The sequence below is a fragment of the Puma concolor genome, chromosome D2 (assembly GCF_028749965.1).
Source record: "Puma concolor isolate L17-30 chromosome D2, mPumCon1.1.hap2, whole genome shotgun sequence".
NCBI classification, from domain to species: Eukaryota; Metazoa; Chordata; class Mammalia; order Carnivora; family Felidae; genus Puma; species Puma concolor.
In genome coordinates this window covers 63,166,124-63,179,056 of record NC_141677.1, presented here as the reverse complement: position 1 = coordinate 63,179,056, position 12,933 = coordinate 63,166,124, and the positions used below count along the sequence as shown (strand labels likewise).

Below are 12,933 nucleotides of genomic sequence, written 5' to 3'. Positions count from 1 at the left end.
CTCCCTCCAGCCAAGCTAAAAACCTGCCAAGTGATGCTGCCTAGTGTCTACTGAATCTTGCACGAACATATCAATGATGGAAAAGAGGTTATTTTTAGCAGAAATGAGGTCATACGGTTAGTGAAGTATTTGGTGAGAAAAAAGATCCATCCTGGGAGGGGGGGGAATATATATGTGTACATACATACATGTATATATGTATGTCGATGGAACTATTTTAGGCACCACCCAAAGGAGGGGTTTATATCCTAAAAGACACCCCCTTTCCAAGTTAGCAGTAAAAACTACATTCTTGTGTGTGGTGATGAGTCAGGTGGGAACACTAGCAAGTCTGGAAGGGTCCAGCTGCTTGGAGGACTGTGAGGGTTTAAGATGTAACTAGGACCAAAAAATGCTGCCAAACGTTTTCATGCAGGACAACCCAGTATCAAAGATTCTTAATAAAAGACCACTTGCCAGAGTAGATTAAGAAATAACTTTATTTTTCAGTTGTCAATCCCATGATTGAAAAGACATGTTGCTCCCAAATAGACAAGAGGCATAATCAGAAACAAAATTCATTTTGAAAACAGCTTATGAGGTTATTACACTGTAAAAAATCAGCAAAGGATCACCAAAAGCTGCAGCCAACATTTAAAACTGGTGTAACATTCTACTCAAGCTTAGCAGAAATTTTAAAGCCATGTCAAAACCATGTCAGCCACAGACTAGCAACAATAGAGACATTAACTGTTGAGCCTTCAAGAAAAGCATTTAAAATATCCCATTTCCTATAAAAGATCGTCTCCTTGAAAAGAAGTGATGTATTTCATCAGAAGATTCTCAGAACTGGAGCTAAAGTAACTCCTCTTCCACGCCAGTTCTAAGCTCTCCTGTAATCAATATCTATAGCTAATCTCGGACAGAATTTGGCTTCTCAGAAGAGTCTTTGTCATTTAAGCACAGTGTGGAATGGGAGAAAGTGTGTAGTCACCAGGGAACTAACAGAGTACAAAAGACAGTCACTTCTGAACTCGCTGATGCTCAAGAAATCAGAGACCCTCCGTTACAGCGGGTCTCATATGCCTGAGAGCTTTGTGCTTGAGGAAACACTACTTAGAGGTAGCTCTGGTTCGGTTTATATTTAATTACAATTTGCCATGTCCTGTCACAGGAAAGTTCTAATATTTTCAACAAAGTATAAGCACTCTCAATTTCCTCTTTACCCCCCGCTCCCCACAGACTGCCCACTGGAAAGGGTAAGAAAAGCTTAATTGTGACTCCACAAAGAATAGCAGCTAACTCAGCAGTTCACACTCAACTACAGACGGACAGGACTAGGAAAGGCAACCCGGTGCAACTGGCTCTGGAGCCAGGCCTGCAGAAGTGTGGCGTGCGGTGTGTTCAGAGCACACAGGGAGAAGAGGGAGGCTGGCGTCGGGGCACACACAGACTTTCTTTGATGTGTTTCATAGCACATCCTGCCAGAGCAACACCACCACCAAAAACGGAATGGATCTGACTGTACCCTTTGACTTCAAAGAAGTCTGTGCCCGTCCCCAGTTCTCCACCTACACTTCATGCAAGAACAAATGACCACTATTATCTATTTGAATATAGGGCTTAACAAGAAGTGAGCGGGGACGGGTAAAAACAGCATATTCTGTAACAAAATGCTTTTTGCAAAGATTTATGTAACTTAAGCGTTAAAATGAATTGTTCATCTCTACGTATGTATCATTTTGCAGTCCTGCACCCACATGAGTATGGTTATATATGAAAGAGAACTCCAGCAAGGACACTGAATCCAAAGGGCAGTTTTAAGGGTTTTACAAGATTTGCTAATAAATTTACCAGAGTGTCAACCATTCTACTCTGAGCCTCTTTTCTTTATTCAATACTCTCACGACAAGTTGAAAAGAATAAAAAGAATCAAATATTCAGACTAAATTGATTATGTGCCACAAGCTATTTAGCACACAGGATATCCTTTAAAAGATACTGAAAAAATGTCCACTACCTGAATTCTTTTTATAAAGCCAATAAACTGAAAATTTCAAAGGAGAGAGTAGTAAGAACCTTCCTCCTCTCTCCCTCTGCAAATAAATCATTAAATACATTGGGTAACATTATAATGTCATTTTTATCATAATAATATAAACAATTTCCATCATCATCCTGAATATTACTTTATAAAGATATATACTTTAAAAGGCTTTCAAAACATTTTTCAACCCAGCATTTGAGAATAAAGCATTAAAAGAGTTTTGTATACAGCAACACATTCAATGTGATAAGTGTATGAATTTACAACCATACATAATATATATATATGTATATATATATATATATGTATATATACTTCTATAAAAAACAAACTTGGCCAGAAGTTAAGGCTACCTACAAAGTTGTCCAAGAAATTATGCTTGTCAAAACAATTACAAAATTAAAATCACACATGCATTTTTAAATCATCTAAACCACTGACAAAATAAGGTTCAGCATTCAAAGTTTTCAAATTAACTGCAAGAAAGTGCTACTACACATATTTACATTTTCTTAATATGAATCAGTGTTCCCACAAAATTAATCTTGAATTTTTCACCAGCCTCAAACGTAACGTAACTAAAAAATGAAACTTCCACAACTTGGTACCTGGTACTCTTCGAAGAGAACAGGCTGGAAGTGGCAAGCAGCAAGCATGATTTACAAATATGCGGTCTCACTGACCCAACTACATTTCATAATACTGCTTGACCTGACGCGGGCTTGGAATTCTAAGCCGCAAGAGGGACCAAGAGTGAACATTTCATTAATAATTACACATATCAGCAACCAGATGGTAAAGGTGTCAGGCTTTTCCCATTCAAATCAAATAATTTAAACATGGAACTAAATAAAACCAAAATACAAATGACTTTCTCTCAACAACACAGTCATTTCTGACGTTGCCTAAGTATTTTATTTAAATGCTTTCTGAAAAAGTATTCTGAACAAATGCCTCTTTTAAGATTAATTTCAAAAAGTACATTTAACGCAGAGCCTGCAGAGCCTTCAATGGACGAAGTGTGCTAGGATGGAAGAGGTCCCTTGCCCAGCTCACAGACTATTTTAGGAAATGAGCTGGAATGCTAAGTCTATACTTTTAATTTGGTGAGTGTTACATGCCGAATTTCAGTATCTAAAAGCTACTTTTTTTACATCTTTCCAACCTTGCAAAACATAGATTTTAGGATGGAAATTTCATCAAATGGTAACAGGAGCAAGACTTAAAATACAATAATGTTTAATGCTAAGGATGTTTGTCCCTGTTGAATCAAGAGAAAATCCTACTTTAGACTCCAATGAAATTTAGTGTTTTAGGCACTATTTTAATAAAACTAGCACCCTTAATTTTTAGCTCATGACTGAAAGTAATTATTTTAGACAAACTATTGAAATAATGTTTCTTTTTAAAAAGTTTGTTGCTATTTAAAGATAAAATAGATTTATTTACTCAACCAATATGGTATTTTGAGCAACTCATAGCTTTTTCATGAGAGCAGATTCACCAAAATAAAATTATTCCAACTCTCTACAGCAGAGTTGCAACTACAGAATTTAGGCATCACTGAGAAGTTAGGTCAGGTAAAAAGATATTCACTAATACTCAGTGACCTAACAGCTTTAAAAAAAAAAAAACAAACACCTCAAACATTTTATTTCTAAAGTATTTCACCTAACAGTGTCTAAAGAACACAATTTTTAAGATTAATATACAAAATCACCTTAGGGAATTACTGCAAGATGCCACTTCGCCAACATGGCCTAGCATCTGTCACGGTTCCTTTCCCTTCATCTTTGCTAAACAAACAAACAAACAAATAAACAAAAAACACCTAGAAGGTGAGGCAGGTGATTGTCTTCATAAGCTCTCTGATATAGATTGTGGCAGAAGATGAAGAGAACAGAATGACATATTTAAAAAGCCAAACCGAACCACAGACTGCTTCCTACTGTTACGACCCTGTGGAATGCAAGCTAGGGATAGGATAAAACTTGGAAATCCGGCTCTGTGCTGATGGGTTAAGGCATTCAGACTCCCCAGTCATTTTAAAGAACACCTCCTGTTCCTGCAGTTTCCTGGCAAACTCTTCTTCCAGTGTCTTAAAAAGGAAGGGAAAAAGAAATTATGTGCTGGTATTACAAATAGAATTTACTCTGACAGCCAAGAATAAAACTATTTGCTCAAAACACTCTCTCTGTATGCTATCCTAAGGAAGACCAGAGTGCTCAACATTTAGAATAGGCTGTGAACAGCCCTAGACTCAAGCCTCTGGCTCAGCCATGTGAATGTATATAACTTGGGTCAATTACTTACCTTCTCCCTATTACAGATGCATTTTATTCTTCTGTTGTAAAATAGGGACTATATCACTATATCCCCTACCTCAATGGGTTGCTATGTGAGGGTTAAATGTGAAACATACTAGGCACTCAAAAGATGGCATCTATTATTAACTATTACCGGTCTCTCCCACATGGCACTTTCCGTTTTCTGTTTTTTATTTTGATTTTTGGTGTGCAGGTCTTTTCTTCCACACTAGATAAGAAGCTGTTTGAAGGTAAGCCCTAAAGCGGATTCATCTTTACACAATACAGAGCAAATGTAGTAAGTACTTGATAAATACTCTAGGTATCGATGACTTTGTGGACAAATGACTCAGGGATAAGTGCCGCTGTAGAGGCACAAAGTTTAGGAGAAAATGGAAAGAAACAGGAAGGTTTTTCAGAGGTGAAACAGGAGCTCAGCCTTGAAGGAAAGATAAAAATTTGATAGACAGGATGTGGAAGGCATGCCAGACAGAGGGGACTGAAACAACGCACACAGACAGGAAACCACAGACTTGGTGTGAGTAATGGTGATTAGACTCAATACCAGAATATGAACAGGCAGAAAGTGGCCCGTGGAAGATACAGTTAGAAAGTCTGACTGTGGCCGCGGCACCTGGATGGCTCAGTTGGTAGAGCGTCTGGCTTTGTGTCAGGTCATGAGCTCACAGTTCATGGATTTGAGCCCCGCATCTGGCTCTGTGCTGACAGCTCAGAGCCTGGAGCCTGCTTCAAATTCTGTGTCACCCTCTCTCTCTGTCCCTCCCTCACTCACACTCTCTCTCTCAAAAATAAACATTAAAAAAAGAACAAAAAAATTGACTGCGGCCAATGTATGGCACTATGACAGCTTCCAAGTCAAAATGAAGCATTTCTATTTTATTCTGATGGAACTGTAGATTTATCAATACCACAATGCCAGTGTCAGAGACATTCTTGAATATAGGAAGAAACGAAAAGGAACTCGAGATCAGAAGGCCAATTTTAAGCAAGCAGAATGATAGCAATGGGAAAGAGAAATATTATAAAGAGAGAGTCAAAGTTATTTGTCATCTCACTGAAATGGGATGTGATGGAAATGAAAGATAATTCACATTGCTAGACCAGATGTAATTAAGAAGACGGGGTATAGGAAAGAACACTATTGGTAGGTGGGACTGAACGTGGGAAAAGTGAGGTGGAGATGAAGGAGAAAGGCTGCTGAGTTCAGTTTGATCTTCTCCGAGTTCACAATCTTCAGTAAACACTCAACAGGTATGTATTGATCATTACAATTTGCCAGGAACTGTGCTAGAAGCAGATACGTATCAGTGAACAAAGAGATAATGTCCCTGCTTTCAAGGAGCATACATTCTTGTGGGAGAAGACAAACAATAAACAAGTGTCTGTCTGCTGGTGAAGAATGTTATGAAGGAAAACAAAGGTGAGGGGACAGGGAATGTCTGAGGGGAGCATGGGGGCTATTTTATATATGGTCATCAGAAAGAGAAACCTTCGACGAGATGTTGGAACAGAGGCCTGAATGATATAAGAAGGAATGGAACATCCAGGTGGAAAATGGGTGCTTAGGACATGAACCAATAATAAGACAATAAACAATAGCAATAGCAGGGACACTTGGGTGGCTCAGTCAGTCAGGCGTCTGAACTCCTGATTTTGTCTCAGGTCTTGACCTCACAGTTCATGAGATTGAGCCCTGCATCAGGCTCCAAGCTGATAGCACAGAGCGTGCTTCAGATTCTCTCTCTGCCCCTAACCCACATATGTGCACACTCTCTCTAAAAATAAATTAAATAATAGCAACAGCAGACATTCATTGAACCCTAACTACAGCTCAGGTACTAGGAAGTGTTGTCTTTGAAAGAACATCACTTCTTTCAACTGTCTTAACAACCCCAATTAGGTATGTAGTGTCATCTTTGTTTTACTAATGAGTAAAACTAGGCTTAGGAATGTTAAGTGACAGAATTAATCATGACAGCACTAAGCCTTGAACCCGGATCTGCAGGACTTTAGAACCCCTCCAAGTTCTGGAATCATCCTTATTTTTTTTTTTAACATTTATTTTATTTTTGAGATAGAGAGACAGAATGCGAGTAGGGGAGGGCAGAGAGAGAGGGAGACAAGAGAATCCAAAGCAGGCTCCAGGCTCTGAGCTGTCAGCATACAGCCTGACGAGGGCTTGAACCCATGACCAGTAAGATCATGACCTGAGCCAGTCAGACACTTAACTGACTGAGCCACCCAGGTGCCCCAGGAATTGTCCTTAAATATGCGATAGATGAAGCCATGACTAGGCACAGGATCATCAAGGGTGTAAAGATGGGAGATGTCTATGCTTCAGATAACTAGAAGACAGAGAAAAAGTGATAAAGAGCACAGAGAAAGAAGAGAGTCACAAAAGTCAGATGAGAAGAGAATTTTAAGAAAGAAGATTTTTAACAACAGTTCAATAACACCATAGGATTTGACTGTTAGCAACTCACTTATGACCACAGTCAATGAGTTCAACTGGGGAGTCTGAGGTGAAAGCTAGACTGCAAAGAGCTAAAGAAACTGGAGAAAGGTCCTTCCCTACTTTTAGAATTTCAATCCACATGAATGTATTACCTATTCAAAAATTTAACAATAAATAAAGTTTTTTTCTTTTTTTTTTTTTAGGACAGGAAAAAGTAAGTTTTATTATTTATTACATTAAATATTAGTCACAGACTAAAAACAGTGTTATCTGGCAAATATGAAGTTTACTGGTTAAATAGAAAACCATGCTCTGCCCTCCCACTCAGCCCGCTAAAGATGACTTTCCTGGGAGCATCTCAGTGAACAGATGTTTCTTCTGTTTCCATGAAGGGTTTACTGGCATCTGTTAGTGAAGGGCTCTTTTGGCAAAAGGATTTTATTGTTCATCTACAAATACACATGGATAAAGTTTAAATTAAAAAGCCATACTGAGTATCTGGGGCACCTAGATGGCTCAGTTGGTTGTGTGTCCAACTGTTGATTTTGGCTCATGATCCCAGGGTCATGGGATGGAGCCCCGTGTCAGCTCAGCGTGGAGCCTGCTTGAGACACTCCCTCACTCTCTCTCTCCCCTTCTCTGCCCCTCTCCTCTACTTGTGATCTCTCTACAAAAAAATTTAAATATTAAAAAAAAAAAAGCCATACTATTAACTGACTTGGTCATTTCACTTTTTCTAGAAACATTTAGCACATAGTAGGTGCTACTTACATATATTTAATTGACTAACTGGATAAAGAGAAGAAAGGAATGGTCAAAAGGTGTAGCAGGCAGGAAGCCCAAGAGAAAATAAAGGTTTGAGAGTTAGCAAAGGGAGAGGATCACATAGTAACAGAAAAAAAAAATGAGTTGAAATGGTTGACCAATTGGACCAGGCCAGCAGGGAATCAAAAAGCAAGTACAAAAAAGGAAGATGGCTGAGAGCTAGATGGCAGGAGGGAAGCCTTCCCTATTTTACTAGATTGTCAATTTACTGTCATATGAGGGCCTTGTAATCTGGCTCCAGCCAACTTGTCCAGATTGAGTTGTCATCACTTCCTTCTTTCTCTCCCTCCTTAATGCCGACACCAAGGCACACTCCCCCAGCGCCCCAATGACAGGGAGCTACTTACGATTCCTGTACACACCATTTTCACCCATTCTCATCGCTGTACTTAGACTGCCCATCACACCCCAACCTGTTTGTATGCCTAGCAAGATCTTACTCATCCTGAGTCTCACTTGGCTTACAATGCATCTTCTCTGTAAAGCCTCCCCAACTTCCCAGACTGAAGCACTCTTCCTCTTTGGCCTGAACACTGTGCTCCCGTCCCATCTCCTATACTTACCTCCTTCAGAGCAATGATCCTACTCATCTGTAATCGTGTGTCACTACATTCTGAACATTTGAGGGACAGGGGCTTTGTCTCTTCATCTCTGTATCTCCTGTCCCTGACACTGTACCTTATATTATGTAAACAGCCAATAACTGGGTGCATGAATGGATGAACATAAACATATTTTAACTAAAGCTTTTAAAATTACCTTTTTCCTAGGTCTCAATTTCTCTCTCCATTCCTTTAATTCTTGGCTGTGTTCCTCATCTAATTCCTTGAGTTTCTGAGTTTCATGTTCTACCAATAGGTGGCATTTTTCATTCTGAAAATAAAGTTTGGGTTAAAAAATTTCCAATCAACTAAGCAAATTTTCACAAATATAATTACCTTTCAAAATAATAAAGTACTCATCAAACATCAAACTATTACTGAGGTTCAGATTCTCCTCTAAAAACCCAGGGCCAAGAACTATGAAATGAGTCATAGCTTCATTTTTGCAAGTTTAGAAGTTAGAACTGTTACCATATGAAATGAACTAAAATAGAATTAGTTTGATCCTACTTTTCCTTTCTAAGAAGGTCTGCTCATAAAACTGACACTTCAAAGGGCATCTTCTTATGCATTTACCATTGGTGCCAGAATGTGGGATCAGGACTATTCTACTTTAGTAAATTAAGAGAATATGAAGAGTATACATAAAGTATACACTATTCTGAAATCTTAAACATTTTGGACTATATACTGGGTGGGCTGCACACTCCAGGTAAGGTCCCAAAACAGTCCCCCTAGGGTAACCTTTAAATGTCTTGAGAAAAATTCTCATATATTTAGTCCATCACTTTTTTCAAAAACCTAGAAGAAAATGAACTATTTCTCCCTAAATGAAATTTTGAATGCAGAATCTGCCAACAAAACCACCTACCTCATTTTGAAAACTTTGTCATCTTCTTTGCAAAAGAGACTACAAATAACTCAATACTGCTTTTGAAAGACTCAACTTCTTAGGTTTACAATTTAGCTTCATGTTTATATAAACTCTCAACAAGTGCCTATGATACTAACCTGATCTTTACTCGAGTCTATACAGAAAACAAATCTCTCAATCCCAGCATTTCCATGATTACAGTACAGTTTATCCCAGTTAGCTACTGTTTTCTCCAAACCACCACTTGTGCTGCCCTGCTCCCACCAGCTCAGTTCTCATGCTTCTCTATCTGACCTGCAGCTGATGCAGCTCTCGGACATTGGCTTCACACTGCAACTGAAGATCCCGCATTTGATTTTCATGTTTCTGATGCTGAGCCATTCTCTCATTTTTCTGCCTCTTTTCTTCTTGAGCAGCAAACTATAAATAAGAAAAAGAAAATACTGTTAACAAGCAATATAATTTCTCCATCTTCTAAAGGAATAATTAAGGAACTTAACAAATCTTAAAGTACAATAAACTAAAGCTGCAAGCACGAGTAACGTACTGTGACTCAATCTGGAGTCGACATTACGGCTTTGGACGGGGGGTGGACTTCTGGTACCTTGTTCCTCCTACCTGATCAGTGACCACAGTTCATTTATGTGGGGTACCTGAGACTGCAGAAGCACAGTGAGGCCCCTACATTTTAACTTCAAAAGCTGTGCAAGTCACTGAATTCCCAAGGTTGGTTTTAGGGCCCAAGAGCTGGTGTGGGGCCTGGGGCCCTCTGTGGCCACCACCCTAGGAATACTAAGGTGGTATATGCCACATAACCAGCCCCAGTCCACAGAGCCAAAGAAAATACCAACAAGCCCAAAGGGGCTCGAAATGTTTATGACATAATTATCTGACACTTCTAAAGGACATTCCAGTTTTTTAAACTTAAAAAAGAAGAGAATAATTGGCTTATGTACCTGCTTAATTTTGTCACGGTCCTGATCTGGTGTGGCCGTTGAGTTAATTCTCAAGCTTTTCTTAAACATGGCCATTCGAGTCTTGGCTTCACTGCGCTGAATCTTAGGCAGTCTTGCTCTTTCTTGAGTCTGTCTGTTTTTCAATTCCTCAATAAGTCGTTGATTATAACGCTGCATTTGTTCTGTTTCCTAAGAAAGTATCAAACACAATCTTGTGATGTAGATATAATTTAAAATTTTAATTTTTTATTTATTTTTTTATTTGAGAGAGAGAGACAGAGTGCATGCAAGGGAGAGGCAGAGAGAGAGAGGGACACACAGAATCCAAAGCAGGCTCCAGGCTCTGAGCTATCAGCACAGAGCCCAATGTGAGGCTTGAACCCACAAACCATGAAATTATGACCTGAGCCATAGCTGGATGTTCAGCTGACTAAACCATGCAGGTGCCCCTAAATATAATTTAATACTCAGTACCCACATGTATGCTCAAACATGTTCTTGTGTTGTTTCCCAAAATCACTCCCTCCCTTGTTGTATTATCAAGCAGCAAACTTTTAGTCAAAATATAATTTATAACAAAAATAAAGCTATTAGTAAGCTTTATATAAGAGTCTTATATTGAAATTCTCATTACTAAGTCAGAAAGTCCACATTTTTTAAGGTATCTGAACCATAAATGGGGCCACAATAGCTACCTTTGAGACAGCATGAAGATTATAATGTAGAAGAGGACTTAAGCATTGAAATCAGTCACCTTCCATGAAACTCATAGAAAAGAAGTTTGCAATCATGATCAAGATACAATTAATTACTCCAAACTTCACCAAAGAAATTTTAGGATTAAAAAAATAGAAAGGAAATCTAAAATTCATTCTCTACGAAATAGAAGTTTCAAAAATGAATAACTCTGCAAACTTCAAATGAACAAAAAGTAAACCAATTTTCCTTTCATTAACCTTCTCATGGCGCTTAAGTAGCTGATGTCTTTGCATGAAATACTGATCTTTAAGTTGCTGTTTGAGCAGCTGGTGTTTTTCTTGTAAGTGTCGTTCTTCAAGCTCCCAAATTGCAGCTTCTCGAGCTAGAAGAAAGCAATTTTCAAAATGTCACTTTGTTCTTTTTACTAATGTACTTTGGAGTTCATTTTAATATTTACATAAATGTGTTCTACATACAGTAACTTATATGCACACTGACATTGTGAACTATAAATGAAATATTACCAACGGACAGATAATATCTACCACTATTTACCATTCTGTTCTGATGCTCTATAAACAGAAAATGCCCCACCCACAATACCAAAATTCCTTTTAACCATCTTAATGAAAAATAAAAAAATCTAAGCTTTTTGTTAAAATCCCATTCTGTCATGATGCCATTAAGTATACCAACAATTGTAAGGCATAATGAGTACACAAAACTATTCAGGTAAGGCTTTAGCATCATCTGCACAGTAAGATGTTTTAAGGATTGTATGTTTATGTTCACTTCTGTCACAAAGGCATTCATTCTATGTCTTACAGTATTTAACTTTATAAAGAATTTTAAAAATTTAAATGCTTAAAATTTTACATAAAGCTTTTCCTCTTATTAACTTCAACTTTATCTTTCTACCACTTTAGCAAAGGAAAGCATTCACATAATTTCCAATTATTCGATATTATGGATACTAGATATACACATATATCTTAGCAATGGTCTTCAGATACCATTTTATATATACACATATGCTGTGTAATTTCACATACCTCTCATGAGCTGCTGTTTGTTATTCAGGCACTCTCTTTCAATATTGGCCAGTTCTGCCTTCTGCTGTTGGATGATCTTTTTCAGAGAGCCATCTAATTCTTGTTGTTGCTTCTGAACAAATTCCTGTTCCTATTAGACAGTTAACCATGAGTTAATAAGCATCTACTGAGTGAAACATCCATTTATCTATATGACTATATACATTAGTAGCTATCAAGATTTCTAAACCAAGTTTCTAAAGTTAACTGGATTTAAAAATCACCAATTATATAGCAATATATAAATGTATTAGTCACTCAATTCAAGCCCAGAAAAAAGTACTAGGATACATAATACTCTAAACTCAGTATTAAAAATAATACACATGAAAGAAGTCACCCATTCAGAATGCCCTATGATATGAACATCTTTAGGAAAATAATAAATTTAGAGCTTCTAAAACTGATCATTCATTACACTATGGTGTGGATAAAACAAGAAAAAACAAAATGCCTTTTATGAAAAAGAGAATAAAGAGCAAATAAGTAAAACACATATCAGAATATTTAACATCTCTATTTTTCCAAGAAATAAAGACTTAGGAAGTAATACCATGGCAACACTAACAGAGAAATAGTTTCTGTATCTCTAGCATGTGCCTAAAAAGAACAACAGTTTATGGACTTAATGAGAAATAGTGCATTGCTAGAGAAATGTGATCTAGGACTCATAAAGTGAGTTACATTTTATAAATAAATAAATAAATGAACACACACACACACACACACACACACACACACACACACACACACACACATTCCTGATAGTCAAAAACTTCTGCCAACATGTTTGGGATTCACTCATTCATTCAACAAATATTTACTGAGTACATACTATTTGCCCAAATGCAAAAATTTATGCTTTAAAAAAAATCCTTCGATAACTGTGTAAGAAAAGGAAATGTTAAAGTGACTTATGGTCTTTATGCTAGATTGCACATTCACAGAAGAAAAGGAACAATATCCAAATTGAAGAAATGTAAATTTTGCCAGTAAATGTTCAGCTCTCCATCCCTCTTTTGGCAGTTACAGCAGTCTATATATGATTAACTCAAGGGATATTCTGATCAATTTGAGT

The 12,933-nt window shown here is 37.6% G+C and overlaps 1 protein-coding gene across 2 annotated transcripts in view; it reads right to left on the bottom strand.

The window, feature by feature from the left end:
* Nucleotides 1-461: 461 nt before the first annotated feature.
* The window catches only part of SLK (STE20 like kinase), a 57,430-nt gene continuing 44,958 nt past the window's right edge, over nucleotides 462-12,933 (bottom strand). For both annotated transcript variants that reach the window (XM_025918038.2, XM_025918039.2), the window contains 6 exons: nucleotides 11,817-11,946; nucleotides 11,022-11,146; nucleotides 10,066-10,254; nucleotides 9,404-9,529; nucleotides 8,393-8,506; nucleotides 462-4,124 (listed from right to left, as the gene is read on the bottom strand). In XM_025918038.2, coding sequence (XP_025773823.1) covers nucleotides 3,978-4,124; nucleotides 8,393-8,506; nucleotides 9,404-9,529; nucleotides 10,066-10,254; nucleotides 11,022-11,146; nucleotides 11,817-11,946 — 831 coding nt within the window. In that variant the 3' untranslated portion in view covers nucleotides 462-3,977. The remainder of the gene's footprint in view (nucleotides 4,125-8,392; nucleotides 8,507-9,403; nucleotides 9,530-10,065; nucleotides 10,255-11,021; nucleotides 11,147-11,816; nucleotides 11,947-12,933) is intronic.